Here is an 18,072-nt window from a genome sequence, read left to right as displayed (position 1 = left end):
AATTAGTTTGTTCTTGTTTTTGTTTTGTTTTTTTTAATATGAAGGCTTGGATAATTATCCCCACTAGCATTATATGACTGTGAACTCAGTAGTTTGAAGAACCCAGTAGTTTGGAGAAATCCGTCTCTCTCCATACATAGAATCAAAGACTCTTTAACAAAATAGGAAGAATATTAGATTTCAGGTATTTGAAGTTTTTGCATGAAATTCTCCTTTTTATTTTAGTTGAACTAGATAAATATCAAGTGTTTGAAAGGGACATGATTTATTTTTAATCATAGTTTGTTTTACTTTTGATTTTGAAAAATAATTATCAAAATGTAACATACATACAGGCCTTTTCATGAAGATGGCCCCAAAAGTGAAGAACAAAGCCCCTGCCCCTCCCAAAGCCAAAGCCAAGGCTTTGAAGGCCAAGAAGGCAGTGCTGAAAGGTATCCACAGCCACAAAAATATAGAAGATCCATATATCACTCACCTTCCGGTGCCCCAAGATGCTGTGACTCTGGAAGTAGACCAAATATCCTCAGAGGAGCACCCCCTGGAGAAACGAACTTGCCCACTTTGCAATCACAAGTGCCCCCTGAGCACTGAGTCAGCCGTGATGGAGATGGAGGATAACATCACTTAGGTCCATCGTGGATGTCAAGAGCAACAAGCACCAGATCAAACGGGCTGTGAAGAAGCTCTGTGACATCGATGTGGTCAAGGTCAATATCCTGGGAGAGAAGGAGGCTCCTGACAACAAAACTGGGGGCATTTAAACTGAGCCCAGCTGGCTACATTCAAATATAAAATTTTTCACCCTTAAAAAAAGCACAACACACACAGAAATCCACGTCATACATGAACAGTTGGATTGATGTTCACAAACTGAACACACTCGTGCAACCAGCACCCAGATCAGGACACAGGACGTTGCTCAGGGCAGGAAGTACCTTCCGGCCCCCTCCAATCACTACCTCCACCCAGGTTAACCAACAGCCTTACTTCTAACGGCACTGATCGTTGCCTGTTTTTGTGCTTGGTTACTTTGGAATTGTAATTTTCGAAGGCTTGGATAAATACAAATGTTAATCAGTATTGTGTCCAGAGTTTCAAAACTCATTTAAGAATGTCAGAAAATATCCGAGTTAGTATTACAATACGATATTAATATTCAGAATTATCATACTTTAAATGTTATGATATTCCTGTTGTAAAATGACAAAGTAATGTCGCAGTTTTTCTCCCCTCCTTTCAGAAATCCCACAAAAGCTATGAGCAGGGTGAGAGGCAGAACCACAAACATCATCTTCAATGATGTAAGAGACTGAAACTCCTAAAATAGAAGGAGAAAGAGCAACTGAGGAGGGGGATTAGGGGAGAGGACGGCTGTGGCTGCAGATCTTAGAACGGGCCAGCAGAGGGCGCCTCTCCAAGGTGAGGGCGGCACCCAGAGGGGCGGAACAATAAGCCCTTGTTTGCAATGACAAGACTGGGGTGGATGGAGGGTGCCTCATCCTCACAGGGCCAGACCGTATTCTGGTGTGGATTTGCCCTCCTTGCCTGCAGGACTTCTGCCAGTACCAGACTTGGACGATGCCTGCTCCATTCCCATGTTCCTCCACACATCACCCGTGACCCCGGGACGTGTTACAGGGAAAGAAGTTGACGGTGGGCCCATGTCCATGTGCTCCACTGGCCTTACCCATGCCCTGTCACCCAGAAGCAGCCTGATGGCAGCAGGGCGTGGCCCGCCGAAGGCTCAGTTACCGGCCGGCTGGGAGACAACAGCCTGTGAGGTTGGGTTGCTGGTTTCCCTGGTGCCTTAGGGAGAAATGCTTAGACCAGGAAGCACCATCACGGTTCCATTAAACTGGAAGCTGAGGCTCCCACCTGGGCATCAGGGATGGGGTCACTGAACTGGCCTGTGTGATTGATGTGGCAACCAAGGGGGAATTGGCACTGTTTCTCCACGGAGGAAGAAGGGGATGTCTGGAACCCAGGGACTCACTGGGTCACCCCAGTACTCCCTCATCCAGAAGATCTGGTTAATGGAAAAGTACAGCAACCTCATAAAGACAGGACCACCAAGGTCCTATGAGAATACATTTTTGGGTCACCTGACCAAGCAAGCAAAGACTCTTGCCCAGCTGAGGTGGGGATGGACTGAGTGACGGAAGAAGGCAGCTATGATTATCAACTGAGACCTGGTGGCCACTAGGAAAAGGGGGCCTCTAACAGCTGTGATTTATGTTAGCTGTTTCTTTTCCCTTCTTTATCCTTCCTACCTTGTACATAAAGAGCACTAGCAGTGGCAAATGGTTTTGGTATTACTTAATAACTTGCTACGTAACCTAGGGCAAGTTATTTGTGCCTCAGTTGCTCATCTGAAAAACAGGGATGATAAAAGTATCTAGCTTATATGTTGTGAAGATTTAATACTTAGAGCAGTGTCTGATACAAAGTGCTAAATAAGTGCTGCTATTATTACAGTCATAATTTCTTATTACAATAGATGTCCTACATTTCATGGTAACCTTAGACATGGATTTAAGGAATTAAGAAAGGAAAAATTTCCCAATTTTTATTATACAATCTAAAAAATCACTTATTGAACTACAAGTATATATTTATATTGAATGTTCTGAAATTTGGAATTACAAATTTCAAGAAAACACTTCAAAATTCATATATACCATTTTCTTGCAATAGTAGTTGGCAAGGTCAAAAAAGGGAAAACATCCAAGAGAATGATAGAAACCCCAAATTCAGGACAGTGATTATCTCTGGAAAGAAAAGTAAATTGGATTAGGGAGGGGCATGAGGGGCCTTCAACTATGTATTGATTATCTATTGCTACATAACAAATTTTCCCCCAAATTCATCAGCTTAAAAAGACAAACATTAATTACATCATGCTTTCTGAGGACCAGGCAGGAATCTTGGAGTGGCTTAGCTGAGACTCTCAAGATGTGGGTGGGGGCTGCAGTCTTATCTGAAGGCCCGACTGGGAGAAGATCTGCTTCCAAGTTCACTCACCAATGGTTGGCAGAACTTAGTTTCTTGCTGGGCATTGGATGAAGACTTTGGTCCCTTGACATGTGCACCTCTCCATAGATTAAAAAAAACAACCCGGCAGCTGGCTTTCCCCAGAGTGAGTGATCAGAGAGAGAGAGTGCACCTGTTTTTTTATGACACAATCTTGGAAGTGTCTATTATCACCTCTTCCATATGCTATTGTTCACGCCCACCAACCCTACTTCAATGTGGGAGGGGGCTACGGAAGGGTGTGAACACCAGGAGGTGGGGATCATTGGGGGCTGCCTTGGAGGCTGGCTACCACAAACTGTATTTGTAATTTTTAACACTGAAAAATCCAAAGAAAATATGGGAAAATGAAACTAGGTCATGCTTAGGCTTCACTACATTATTCTCTAACTTTCTGACTGTCTCCAATACTTCATAATGAAAATAGTTTCCCCTACATATTTTTGAAGCAAAATCAGTGGAAGTATTTACTTGAAAGTGAAACATTCAGGGTGTTCCATATAAATGAAGAATACCACTAAAACAAAGATGATGTTTATAACTGGTATTATTCAACCTTGTTCAGAAAATTCTTATCAATGCAATAAAAAAGTTAAAAAAATATTTGAGAGGAAGTGGTATACTATCATTATTTACGGACTATATGGTTTCCTGCTGGGAAAACCCAAGAAAAATCAGTCAAAAAAATTTGGAATAGTTTTGTATATATACAAATTTGGATGTAAACAATAAATAGGGATATGTGCATGTATATTTCACAATAAGGAAATAACTGAAATTTTAGAAATGTAACCCATAACTCTTTGAAATTTGCTCTCTAACTACTTGTTAAATTGTACTTTGAAAGTTATCACTGTTATGTATATATGTTACACTTCACAATAAAAAATGTATTGAAAAAATAGGGATATACACAAATCAGTAGCTTTTCTATATGTGTACCAAAGCCAGTTATAAAATACAGAGAAAAAAAGATCTTATCCCCATTACTTTAAAAATATAAAATGCTCAGGAATAAATTTAAAAGATATATTCAGAGCCTAGATGAAGAAAATGATAATACTTTGAAAGAGGGAAAAGAAGGCTTAAAGAAATATAGTGATATCCCAGTTCCATGGATAGAAACTTACAAAATTATTAAATGCATTTAATGCAGATTCAAAAAATTTCAACAAGATTTTTTTAATTTAGCAGAACAATTCTAAAATTAACCTGGAAAAATAAACATTATGACAGCTGAAGCAATTTTTGAAAAGAAATATATATTATAACACCACAATAATAATGCCCCCAAAATGGGCATGGAAAATAGACAGAATGAGTAGCAGAGTAGAGTAGTGTGCCAGTTTGAATCTATTATGTCCCCCACAAAAGCCATATTCTTTAATGCAATCTTGTGGGGGCAGATTTATTAGTCTGTTGATTAGGGTAGAAGCTTTGTTGGATTATTTCCATGGAGTTATGGGCCCCGCCCATACAGGGTGGATCTTGATTAGTTCACTGGATGGAGTATGTAAGAGAAAAGCTAATCTTGACCAAAAGGTGGATGCGAAATGAAACAAAATAAAGTTTCAGTGGCTGAGAGATTCCAAATGGAATCAAGGTGTCACTTTGGTGGGCACTCTTACGCACTATATAAATAACAATTTTTAGATTTTAATGTATTGAAATAGCTAGAAGTAAGTACCTGAAATTGTCGAACTGCAACCCAGTGGCCTTGACTCTTGAAAACAATTATATAACAACATAGCTTACAAGGGGTGACAGTGTGATTGTGAAAACCTTGTGGATCACACTCCCTTTATCCAGTGTATGGATGGATGAGTAGAAAAATGGGGACAAAAACTAAACGAAAAATAGGGTGGGATGGGGGGGATGATTTGGGTGTCCTTTTTTACTTTTATTTTTTATTCTTATTTTTACTTTTTCTGGTATGAGGAATATGTTCAAAAATAGATTGAGGTGATTAATGCACAACCATATGATGGTACTGTCAACAGTTGATTGTACATCATGGATAACTGTATGATATATGAAGATATCTCAACAAAACTGAATTAAAAAAAGAGAGAGAGAGAAGCTAAGAGCTGACACAGATCCAGATGCTTGATGACACTTGGAGATGCTTGGAGATGCAGACAGAAGGATGTTTGGAGATGCTAAGCTAAGAGATGAAGCCCAGAGACATTTTGGAGAAAGTCATTTTGAAACACAATCCAGGAGCAAAGGACCAGCACATGCCAGCCATATGCCTTCCCAGCAGACAGGCATTCTGGACACCACTGGCCATTCTCCAGTGAAGGTATCCTCTTGTTGATGCCTTAGTTTGGACACGTTCATGGCCTTAGGACTGTAAATTTGTAACCAAATAAACCCCCTTTATAAAAGCCAATCTGTTTCTGGTATTTTGCATAAGAGCAGCATTAGCAAACCAGAAAAAATAATAAGTCTAGAAATAGACGCAAATTTATTAAAATTTAAAACTGTCTATGTTAGAGGTAACATGTCAAATTTGGGAAAGAATGGATTTATTGGCCAATTGGATTAGACAACTATTTTAGTTTCCTGGGCTGCTCAAGCAAATACCATGCAGTGGGTTGAGTTAAACAATGGGAATTTATTCACTCACAGTTTTGAGGCCAGGAAAAAGCCCCAAATCAAGGCGTCATCAAGGTGATGCTTTCTCCTTGAAGACTGTGGCACTCTGTGGTTGGCTGCCAGTGATCCTCGGTCCTAGGCTCCTCTGTCAGATGGCAATGCACATGACGGCCTCTCTTGCCTTTTCTTTTCTCCTCCACGTTGTGTTAAATTTCAGCTTTTGCTTGTGGCTTTCTGTCTGTCTGAATTTCATCCCACTTATAAAAATGTTAAATCTCACCAGCAAAGAAATGCAAATTAAAACGAAGAGAAAAATATATAGTTTAACATTTCAGAATAGTAAGAATGTAAAATGATAATTCCTGATGTGGGTGAGAAGGTGGAGAGGTAGGCAATATTACATTAACTGCTGGTGTCAACTGACCCAACAGAACTGGGGGACAATTTGGCAATATGTAGCAAAAATATTGAAATTATCCTATACTTTGATTCAGAGATACAAGGTTTAAGAATTCAGCCATCAAACATGATCATGGAATCCTATATTTATTGAAAAAGAAAGAGGATAGGAGATTAAAATTTTAAAAGCATGTCAGAAAACATACATACCCTATTATCCCATTTTTATATGAAGAAATCATGTGACATATTTACATGGACATTTATGATAGGAGAAAGTCTGAAAATTAAAATATTTTAATATTTATTATTAAATATGTGAAACTATTTAAAACATTTAAAAATATTTATGGTAGTTACTTCTAGGCAATAGGATTATAGTTGATCTTTTCTTTTTACTTATCTGTAATATGTAAGTATTCTGCAATGAATACGGATTACTTGTATAATTTTTAAAGGTTCATCATTGTTTGCTTTTGTAGTTATGGCTCATTTATTCTCGTTGCTGTGTAGTAACCAGAATGGTTTACTATTTTGCCACCTGGGGACACTTGACAATGTCTGGAGGCAGTTTTGGGTGTCACACTTGGGTGGGGGTGGGGCTGCTATGGCAACAAGTGGGGAGAGGCCGGGTTATGGGGACAGGATGCCAAGGAGAGTACACTACGTGAATAATTGTCCTGCCCCAAATGGCAATAGTGCAACAGCAAACCCTGCCCCTCGGTGTTCTGGTATTGACAATACATCCATCCCTCTGCTGACGGGCACACGAATTTTTTACAATAGCAAACTTGAAAACAGCCTAACATGTTCACTGAATTATGGTTAATCTAAATGAGAGCTTATTATGCAGTTATGAGGGTTCAAGTTTACAGAGAGTTTGTAATAACATTTTTATAATGTTAATTTTTTAAAAACTACATACATACTTGATGGGTAAGTGCATATGTCACGGTGTTACGTGAGCAGCACAGGAGCCAAAATAGTGTAGACCTGCCGATGGCACCTGTGGGAAAAATGAGACCCGAGAGCCTGGAAGGAAACTCTGGAATGTCGCAGTGGTTGCTTGGGGTGGTGAGACCAGGTCTGGTTTTTTTTTGCAGTTTCTGTGTCTACTTTTATTTTCCAACTTTTCCATTACAATAATGTATTGTTTTTGTGATAAGAAAACAAACGAACAAAAAGAATTAAAAAGCGGTCACTCCAGCTTAATCATAGACCTCGGAAGTGTGCAAACCCTCGGAGGCACCGAGGCTCTGCAGCCCCTGGCCCACCCGCGCTCCCTCCCCGGCGCGCCCCAGGCTTCCCCCTCATCCCCGCGCCTGGGGCGGGCTCCTGGGGCTTCCAGCGCCCGGTCCTCCTTGCGCTACCTGGTGATGCCCCGTTGTTCTGCAAATCAGAGAATCGAATCCATCCGAGCAAATGAGCAAATGTGACGTCTCTAGCAACCTTTCCAAAGCCTCCCACCACCTATTAACCACTCCTTCCTCTCTAAGGAGTACAGCTTTTTTTTTTTTTTTTTTTTTTTTTAAATTTTGTTGCGGTAAAAAATATATAACATTTTAACCATTTTTAAGCCTACAGTTCAGTGGTATTAATTAGCATTCACAATGTTGTGCAACCATCACCACTATCTGCAAAACTTTTTCATCACCCTAAACGGAAACTGTACCCATTAAACAATATCTCCCCTTTCCCCTTCCTACCTACCCCCACCTCTAATCTATTTTCTGTCTCTACTAATTTGCCTATTCTAGATATTTCATGTAAGTGAAATCATACCATATCTGTCCTTTTGTGTCTGGCTTATTTCACTCAATACGATGCCTTCAAGTTTCATCCATGTTGTAGCATGCATAGAAATTCATTCTTTTCCAAGACTGAATAACATTCTGTCATATGTATATACCACATTTGGTCCATCTGTTCATTTGCACTTGGGTTGCTTCCACCTTTGGCTATTGACAGCTTTTAAATTTGCACTTAACACGGTGTATTCGATGTTATTTCCCATTTGGTCCTCCCACTTGAGGGGAGAATTTATATCCTACTATTCTTTGTCAAGATCCTATCTCAGGTGGGAATAAACCTATGGGCTGTCTGTGAAAGTGTGCCTGAAGAATTTGGGGAGCCTCTGGCCCCAATTAAGATGGTCTAGAAATAGTCTTAATAGGAGAACTTGAACCCAGTAATAATTTAGCCAATGGAAACCAAAGCAATGGTATTTGTATTAGGGTTCTCTAGGGAAACAGAACCAACAAGAGATATCTATAAATATAAGATTTTATAAAGGTGTCTCACACAACTGTGGTGATGCACGATTCCAAATTCTGTAGGGCAGGCAGCGAACTGGCAACTCTGATGAAGGTGTTGGGTGAACTCCTCAGGAAACGCTTCGCTGGCTAGCGGAAGAAGTGAAGTCCTCTTTCTCTCCCTTAAAAGTCTTCAACTGATTCGATAATCCAGCTGATTGATTGCAGAAGACACGTCCTTTGTTGATGTCATCATTCACAGCTGCAGCCAATTGACTGACGGTTTAATGAACCAGCCTTCTGGTTTATTAAACAGCCACAAATGTCCTTGCAGTAACAGGCCAGTGCCTGCTTGACCAGGCACCTGGACACCATCACTTGGTCATGTTGACAATGAACCTAACCATCACAGTATTGTACTCTTTTTGAAGAATGATTGCGACTTTGGTATTTCTAGCTTGTAAAATAGCACCTTGCACATAGTCGGTGCTTGGTAACTAATTGCTAAGCAGAAAGAGATACTCCAAAACCCCAGAAATTGTCAGGGGAGAGGATGCTAGACTCCTACATTTTCCACCTGGGTGGAGTCTATACCTATTGTGCAGATGGACTCATTAGGCTCTGAGGAACTGATACCATTAAACATTCCAATCTTATGACCAGCTCCTTGTGCTGGTTATATTACCCAGCACCTGATGATAATTTAGCTTCCCACATGGCTTGTTTATTGAAAGAGTGCTAGCCAGGCTCACGTGAGCATGCAAGTCTGCCTGAGTTGATTTCTCTCGTAAATTAATGAACTGGCATTCTGGCTTACATAGATCAGTCTCTGAGCTCTTTGGTCTGGCCACTGTTAGTGGGGTTTCGGAGCCTGCAGGCCAGACTCTGCCGAGCCCAGACCTGGACCCTGGCAAGTGCTCCCAGGCCAGTGCCTCTCTGGAAGGCCCTGGGAGCCAGCCAGCCGGCTTTCTGCCTCTACATTTCAGGGTGTGGCCATCAGGGCATTCAAAACATTCCTGCAACAGAAGAGTTTCGGGAACACCCCAAATTGGATCTGGGTGACTTGAATGTAATCTCAGGAAGGTATGTCTGAGATTGTAACTGAGAAGGCTTAAGCCTAATTAATTTTATTCCACTTGATTTAAAGGAGCATGTGAAAAGAGGGGATCAGAGGACATCTATAAACAGGGACCCAAAGAGCACAAATTTAAGTGTTTATCTCGTCCTGCCCAGAGCTTGGAGACACTGACTCCAGTGTACACAAGCCTTGCAGTGACTGGAGAGATTTACTCTTTGGAGGAAATGGAGAATTTGCTCCTCTGAAATTTGAATGAAGATTAGCCCACTTCCTTCAGCTGCTATCTGATTTAGTACCCAACAGGCTAACTTCTAATTAATAATTAGACTTTTCAATTACCTTAACTGTATGCCCAAAATTGCAAATTAATAAATTACATTGTGTTTTGTGCATCTGGTTTTTATGAGTTTGGTTAACACAAGCTGGTCCTGTGAATTTGATCCTTATGTATGGATTGACAAAATTGAGTTCCAGCTGAGGAAAGTTGAGCCCCAGATTACAGAATTTGTGACCTCTCCAATATATTGTCAGCCAGTGACCGGCCAGTCAGCCTCTCTCTAGATCAACATATTTACCTCACTATGACCCACCTAATTTGGGAATTTGTTCTACAGTATCTTCAAACAATGCTCTCCTCTTTGGATACCCCCAGTGATCAGGAGCTCACTGACACATCCCTCAAAGCAGTCTGTTTTCTTGGAGATATTGCTTGTTAGCATATTCTTTCTTAAACTGAAAGTAAACCTGTCACTTCATAACATCTGCCTCCGGGTACCTTCACAATATGTAACAAGTGTTTTTGTGTCTCCTAGGCTGCCTAAGTTCCAAGAGGAACTTGAACATGAAGGAGTCCAGCCCTCTCAACACCCTATTGTTCTCCTTTAGCTTTTCAGTGTCTTTCTTGAAAACATGATACCCCCAGAATCTGGTCAGTTCACTAGGACTATTATTTGGGAGACATGAGATATTAGTGCTGCAAAAGTTTGTTATTTCTTTTAGCCACTGCATTGCCGTTGACTCACATGCTTCAGCTAAAATTCCTTCATCTCAATGCATTTTCCCTTCCTTTTGGATATGAAGCTGTGGGTTTATTAAGGTGAGCTTATTTCTCCCCTTAGGGAATGCTGTTTCTGTTCAGTAGGAGGGAGAGGGCCTGTAGCTCAGGACCAATATGCAAAGCTGTCTCAATAATTCAGACTTAAGCAGAGAATGAGTTTATTTTTCCTAGAAAGAAAAAAGAAGCCCACCTTTCTCCAGGAGATGAGCAGAAGAGAGCAAGGATGGTGTTTTACTCATTCTTGTCCCCTGGCACATAGTACTTGGCAGGTAATAGGCACTTGGTGTGGGCTTGATAAATCTGTCCAGTGGAATACCAGTTTCAACTGAGAAAGAAAAAAATGTGGGAAAATGTATTTCTTTGAGTGCTTTTTCTACCTTCTTGTGTGTATGTACACACACACACACACACACATATATATATATACACATACTGTTTTACCAGACCTAGGAGGTAGTGAGATAGTGACTTGATATTCCTAGGAATTGCCTGACACATTCTGGGATGAACTTTCTGTTATCTGTAATCCTCTCGCTTATGCAAGCTGATGTTGTCTTAAGCCCTGATTTTCCTATTTCTTGTTAACTTGTTTCAGAAAAAAAATTCTCACCCCTCATCCTTCCCACCCTGTCCCTCAGCCCTCAACACCGTCATTCTCTTCACTTGCCACCCCACCCTCTCCCCTACTCCAGCCCCCCAGCCCTCAAACACACACGGGTTTCAAGTTTAGGATTTGCTGTTAGCATTGCAAAGAACACAGAGGACAGGCGCTCCTAGGAACAACTTTGAGGGGCCATGTGTTCGAACCCCTTTGGAAGTGGGAGAAATCCCTGCAGCTCGGTTTTGTTCCAATGGTTTGTTCAGTGATTCCCGTTTCCCCAAAGGCTGCCCCTCATTAGCATGAACGGGGGTGGGGGTGTGGAGAAGGTGGGGGGGAGAGAAAGAAAGCAAAAGCCCAGGCTCAGTTTTACAGCCTGGGAACCCTGTCCACAAAAATGACAGCTAGAGCTTTCTGGCTTCTCTGTTTGATCGTTGGATCATCTCCTGAAGCCCCAGTGGCAGAGCGAAAAGGTAAGATCAAGGAAATGCGGAGCCCAGGGAGAGGAGCTGGGATCTGCGGGGAGGAGGTGGGGGCTGGGGAGAGGGGGCGATGAAGGGCGTGACGAGGAAGGGGTCAGGGCTCCTAAGAGAGGAGACTCTACGTCTGTGTTCGCGTTAGAAAGGAGCAAAATGTGTCCCCAAGGTTTTGTGCCTCTTGGCAGCTTTTTCGGAAAGAAACCAGTTCAGCTACTGAAATGATGAACTAGCCGGGCAGGCTGGAGAAAACTTTGCATGTTAAGTAGTTGCTCCATCACAGAGGAGGGAAAGTGTCAAAAGGGGTCGTGGCGCGCCTGTCGGGAGCGGTGCCGGGGCGGAGATCGCAGGACTCAGCCGGCGGCGGGAGCCGGGCGCCCGGGACAGCGCCGGGTCCCAGAGGATCTGAGGTGCCGGGTGCGCCGAGCAGGAGGGCGAGAGTGGAAGCAGAGCCGAAATCGGACGCTGGGGCATTTCTTCCCTCTCCCCCGTCGCCCCAAAGAATAGCCTTGGAGCACCTGAGCCAGGGTCCGTCTTTAAAACGCGCGCGCGCGCACACACACACACACAGTCACCCACATTTCGTGCATGAAATGAAAATAAGTTACCGAGGGAATGAGGAATTGGGATTCTCAGCGGGGAGGTGTTTTTGTTTTGCTTTTATTTGGATGTTCTGTTCGATTCACTATCTCTAGGAAAAGTAGCTTCCGTATCACACAGAGCAATTTACTTTGGGTTATTTTTCCACATGGAAATGGAAAGACTTCAGGGCATTTAACCCAAATATCAGACAATCTTTCCCATGACAACAGATGGTGATATCAATGGGGAAGCAGTTCTGAGGTCAACAGTTGACAGTCAGGAATTGGATACCCACCAGAACTTTGTTCAGCTGTGTATGGTACAACGTTTAACATGAGTCAGAATCAACCTCTTTGCAAAACATGAGCTATAACCAGTTATTGCTGGGTGAAAGCTGATTTTAAAGGAGATTGTCAATTTGGTAAGATAAATCACTTTGAATGAAGTGTTTCAAGACTTGCAAAAGGGCAGACCAAGCTCTTCAACACAAGGGGAGAGAAATGCTGAAAACCAGCCATTAGAAGAACAGAAAGAAAAATAAAGATGAGTTCTTGTGCCTGTTTGGAAGTCACTGGGACCCACACAAACCACAAGGTGATATTGTGTAACTGGGCATGGAAAGCTGCCTAGCTTCAGAGCTAGCTGAAGTTTGCTCACCAACTTGTCTGCAGAGAAAGGGGAAAATCATTAATAATTTTTAAGAATCTGTTTTCATGCCATACAATCTAGGAGCTTTTCCTTCATCATCACTGGGAAAAAAAAATTCTAAGAGATGTGTATGCTTTTATATTTAACCAGGGACCTTTGCTTTCCAGCCAAGCTTTTAAAACCTATGTTAGCTGTGTTTCACCAGTAAGTGGTGTCCAAGAAGCCAGATAAAAATCCACTCATAAATGCTGGATTCTGCAGAGACCAAGAAGACAGTGTAAACACGGATGGGAAAACCAAATAGTTCTGTTGTCAGGGGCGCTTAAACAATTAGGAGAACCTGTAATATGAGCCCTTTCTCCCTGGGGTTTGCTCTTGGTACTTTCTCAATAAACTGTAAATAGCAAAAAGGCGGATGTTTATATATACATATATATTAAAGGACAAAAGAATTTGTTAATCAAAGTTGACAGAAATGTTTAGTCCTAGAACAAAAAGGTTGTTGTAATTTTAAAAGCTTAGAGATTTGAAAATGTTCCTTAACAAAATGCGATGTTCCCATCATGCCTCTGATTCGCCTTCTTTCTTGGGGGCCAGGAAACCTGTGCTCGGACCCGAAGCTGAGGGTTCCTTCCCCTTCCCCTTCCCACAGGGGAAGCCTCCCAATTCTCTTTCCTTCACTTCCAGCCTCCCATCTCTCTTTCTGCAGGTGTTTCATTAAGTATCCATCTCCGCTCTCCTCTCAGTCCCTCCCTGGGCCCTTTCCTCTTTTCTCTCCAGACAGCCTCCCCTCTCCGGCGACCTCCTCTCCCCCTCGGCTTCTCTCCTACCGGTTCCTGGGTCCCTCACTCCTCCACTCGGCTTTCCTGGCCTTCCTCCCTCACAGCTTCTCCCCTGACGGCCTCCCCGGCCTTTCTTCTTTTCTTCCCACAGTCTCCTCGCCCCAAGACAGGAAGACTGATCCCAGTGGCAGCCCGACGGCGGAGGAGACACCAGGACCCCCAGCGCAGCGGGTCTCCGAGGCCCCGCGACGGCCGCGCGCAGCTGAGGCCAACCCCCGCCCTTGGCCCGACCCGCGGCGCCGGAAGCCCCCGCCGCCTGCGGAGAACCGCGCCGGCTTCCGGGAGGCCGCGCGCGCACCCTGGGGCCCGCCGGGCCCGCGCCTCGAGTCGGCCGGGAACCGCGCGTCGCCGCACCGCGTACCCGCGGCCGAGAGCTCCTCGCGGCGCGCGCGCGCCAAGGCTCTGCGCTTCTCGGCCGCGCGGCTGCCCGCGCGCGCTGTCGAGAACTCCGCCGGCCCCGCCCACCCGAACCGGCCGCGCGCCGCCGCCCCGCCCCCAGGACCCGCGCCAGCGGCGCAGCTGCAGCGCCTCGAACCGCCATTGGGGGCCACGGATCCCAGCCCTGAGTTCTGCGCGCGCGCCTGCAGGGTGGACCTGGAGGAGCGCGAGTCCTACTGCGGGAGCGAATTCGGTAATCCCGGGACCCGTCACGCACCTCCCTCCCGGGCCCGGGCTGCAGAGCCCAGGCCGCGACCCGAGCCTTTCGGAGCCGAGGAGCCCGGGATCGGCCTACTGCCCCTCTTCAGCGCAAATCCTGGAGAAGCCCACCCACACGATCTTACAGGCCACAAGCCCGGCTGGGTCATTTCATAATTTGTTAACAATGCGCTAGGGAATGAAAGATGAAATCTGTTATGCTTTTCTCTAACCTTTTTGTTTTTTGAAAAGTAGCAGTGAACGGAATCGTGCATGACGTGGACGTGCTCGGCAAAGGGATCCAGCTGGTGACTCTGCTGGTGGATCGGGATGGGCTGTACAAGATGAACCGCCTGTACATCACTCCTGATGGTTTTTTCTTCCGAGTCCAGATATTAGCCCTAGACTCCTCCAGTTGCAATAAGCCATGTCCAGAATTTAAACCTGGTATTGAAACTGATCTAGATGACCACTTTATGTGTGCTTTATACCACTGGTAACTTGGGTTCCAGACCCTGGTCTCCATTGTACAGTCACTCCAGCACCTTTTTTGGGGGTGGGGGGGGGAGGGATCTTGTATAAATGAACAGAATTTCTGTGAAAGTTACTATTTGGGCCACTCTGCGATTCAAGCTCCATCAGCCCCCTCCCCCCTCGTCCACTTTTTGCCTCCGTTTAGAGTGGAATCCAGGAACAACACGGACTGGCACAAAGCAGGCACTCAATAAACATTTGGTTGACAAATGGAGTGAATGACAAAACAGCCTTGCAAGAAGAGATGCATTAGGGGTCTCTGTTCAGAATTGAGTTTAGAAAGGTCTTTCTTTTTGGATGGAGACGATGGTGATACCCACTCTTAAACGTCTTTGCGAAGATAATGCTCTGGAAAATCTTGCTGATAAATTGTGATTAGAACCTTTGTTCAGTAATGCTGGCTCTTTACAGGTTGATTATTTGGTTATCCTTTAAAGACCACTATACTGTTTCCATCTGTTGCCAGTAGGTTAATTAATTGTCTGAGTTTCAAGCTAGACGATAAATTCAAGTTTAGGATTTCTTAAAAGATCTTACATTTTCTTATTCAGTTTAGTGGCATTTATTATTTTTTTTAAAGACACTATTAATTTATTTATATTTTGGTTACTTTTTTCAGGCAGCAGGTATATTGTGATGGGCCACATCTACCATAAGAGACGGCAGCTCCCTACAGCTCTGCTGCAGGTCCTGCGAGGGCGCCTTCGACCGGGAGATGGCCTGCTCAGGAGCAGCAGCAGCAGCTATGTGAAAAGATTTAACCGAAAAAGGGATGATCAAGTTCAAGGTGCAATTCATACCCGATGCATTTGAAACTACCATAATGGCATTTATGGATCTGGAATTTGGCGATTTGGAATTCAGCAAAAAGACATGAAAGGACTATCTTCATATAATGGGGTCTTCCTTTAGAATTGGGTCCACAGCTCCTTTATGAACTACTTGCATAGTTCAATTCATATTCAAGTTGGCACTGTTTCATATTTAAAAATGCTTTGCTTTTTGCAAATGTTAATGCTTCTGAGCTCAGAGGCAGTTATTTCAACAACAGTACCAGACAGCAATTCACACAGCTCAGATAACTGACCTGTCTGGTTAACAGATCACTGCTTCATGGTTAAGTTTATTTTTAGTTATTTTAATTTAAATACATTCTCCAGTAGAAATAGTTCACAAAAAGCATTTCCTTGAATTTAAATATACAACTCTGAAGTTTATATCACGTATCAAGCCAAATTTTATATTCAAACCATCACATTTTAAATTCTGTACAACAGTAAGCACACTAATCAGACATTTATGTATGAAATGTCATTTATATAAAACACTGGGGTCAGAGCCCATATAAGTATTAAAATTTTACATTTAAAGAGTACTAAAGGGCTTAATTCAAGCAAAATATTATTCAAGCAAGTGTTACTGATGTACCAAAATTAAAGATATATTTTCATGCCTCCCTACTCTAACTTATATATTATGCTGAACTGGGTGTTATCCCAATGCTAAATGTATTCTGCATGTACCTGATGTCATTTTTTTATTAAGATGAAGTACCATGTTTGTTTGGAAAGCAGTAAATCTTGCCTGGAAATCAGATCTTGGATGCACCTGGTTTATTAGTCTCACTGAACCCCAAAGTTTTGGGAAAAAGCCTTTCTCAAACTTCCTCCAAAAACCCTGGAATCAATAGTCATCAATGACAACTCTAACAAGCATAGAATTTTAAATGTTTATCTGTTGGTTTGAAAAAGGTTTAATCAATAGCTAAATTTAACTTTGATTTTGTACCTGAATTCACAAAGACGGCAATTTTTTTCAGAAGATCAAGCTGTACTTCGATTAATCTGAAGCACTGTGAATAGGGACAGCAGTAAGCCATGGTTGAAGATTACCCCCTAAAGAAAGCTAAACAGGAATTGCACCAAAGAGAGAAGAGCAGCCTATTTGGTCTCAAAGGTGAGGGAGCTCAAGATGTGTCTTGAATGGCCCCAAAGCAGCACTAGATATTGAAAGGAAGCCCATGACAGGACATTAGAGAATTCACAGGAAAGCATGTAGCAATGGCATTGCTCTTGTCATGAGAGACAGCACCACCTTATTTGCCCCAAAGATAGGGCAGAGAGGTAAAATAAATTTAAGAGGTTCTGACTACTCTGTGGCAAAGTATTACTGAAGGGCTTCTAGAGAATTTTCCAAACACACTTTTCCCAACTTATTAAAAATTTTATTAGAATTGCTCCTTGGGAATCAACTGCATTATTACAAAAACCATTGGTAGTAAAGTAGGCAGCTAGTGAAGCGCTTCTGGGTTAAGGCAAAATGAACTCAGATATAAGATGTCACTAATCACAAAAATCAAAGCCTAATTTTTAAATGTCAAAAGGCTAAGTGATAACATGATGGGGAAAGTTACAAAAGGGCCAAATAGATTACTGATTGGATGGACAGACGTTAAAGCAAAAAGATAAGTTATAAATAATTCTGGCTTAAAAGAGGAAAAAAAATCACTTTTACGTAAGCCTGAGTGTTTGAGGTTCTGAGTAAGACTGATTTGGTAATACTTTGAGAAATTTTGGGAATGCAAAATGCCAGGGCCATTCTATATGTGTCATACTCAGAAGTTGTATCTTCACCCCGGCAAACACAAGCAGGCTAGCTTTTCAGAAACTGCCTGCATAAAATTAAGGCCCTAATTCGAGACCATGTCTGCAATCAAAGTGGGGTGAGTGGGGATGTGTCCAGGAGTAAATAGACTGGCAATTCCAAGTCAGGCAAAAGAGAAGAAGAATTTCCTTTCCAATATTCAGTCAGTACCTTGCATATAATCTTTAATTTTATGGTAAATTTAAACTGGCAAATTTATTGTAGCTCTATTGATAGATTTTTCTTAGCACACAGGCTTGTGCTCCAAAGCCTAGAAGGGCCCTTTGTGCCTATATGCCATCAATAAAATACTCAATTGCCATCAAGAGTAACTCAATAGCATCCCTCCTTCAAAGCTGTTACTTTAGAATTCAAGGAAAAGTGAAGTACTTTCTTTTCTTTTGGTAGGGAAAGGTCTATAAAACATAAACAGGTTTTTTTTTTTTTTTTTTTGTACTAGTTTTTTACAACAGCTTTTTTAAAGATATTACTTAGCTTCATTTATTTATATTTCTCTTAAAATTTTAAGGTTAATCAAGCACATGCAGATGCAAACACCTAAAACTGGGCCACTGCCTGCAATGCATAATCTTAATTTCAGGACATATTTGAACACGCTCAAATAAATTAGATAAGGCAAGACTTTATCATTTTTAAAATATAGCTTCTTTCTTTAGTTGAATTTGGTCCAAACTG

At 42.5% G+C, this 18,072-nt stretch overlaps 1 protein-coding gene across 1 annotated transcript; it reads left to right on the top strand.

Moving 5' to 3' along the window:
- The first annotated feature begins 11,354 nt into the window (after nt 1-11,354).
- C18H17orf58 (chromosome 18 C17orf58 homolog) lies at nt 11,355-16,329 on the top strand. Its single transcript, XM_037810601.1, has 4 exons — nt 11,355-11,488; nt 13,655-14,194; nt 14,455-14,646; nt 15,353-16,329. Exons 1-4 carry the CDS (start codon nt 11,413-11,415, stop codon nt 15,544-15,546), a joined length of 1,002 nt encoding a protein of 333 aa, XP_037666529.1. The 5' UTR covers nt 11,355-11,412; the 3' UTR covers nt 15,547-16,329.
- The last annotated feature ends 1,743 nt before the right edge of the window (nt 16,330-18,072 follow it).

Source organism: Choloepus didactylus, chromosome 18 (assembly GCF_015220235.1).
Source record: "Choloepus didactylus isolate mChoDid1 chromosome 18, mChoDid1.pri, whole genome shotgun sequence".
Classification (NCBI taxonomy): Eukaryota; Metazoa; Chordata; class Mammalia; order Pilosa; family Megalonychidae; genus Choloepus; species Choloepus didactylus.
The sequence above is the reverse complement of the archived record's forward strand: the minus strand, read 5'-3'. Positions and strand labels throughout refer to the sequence as shown.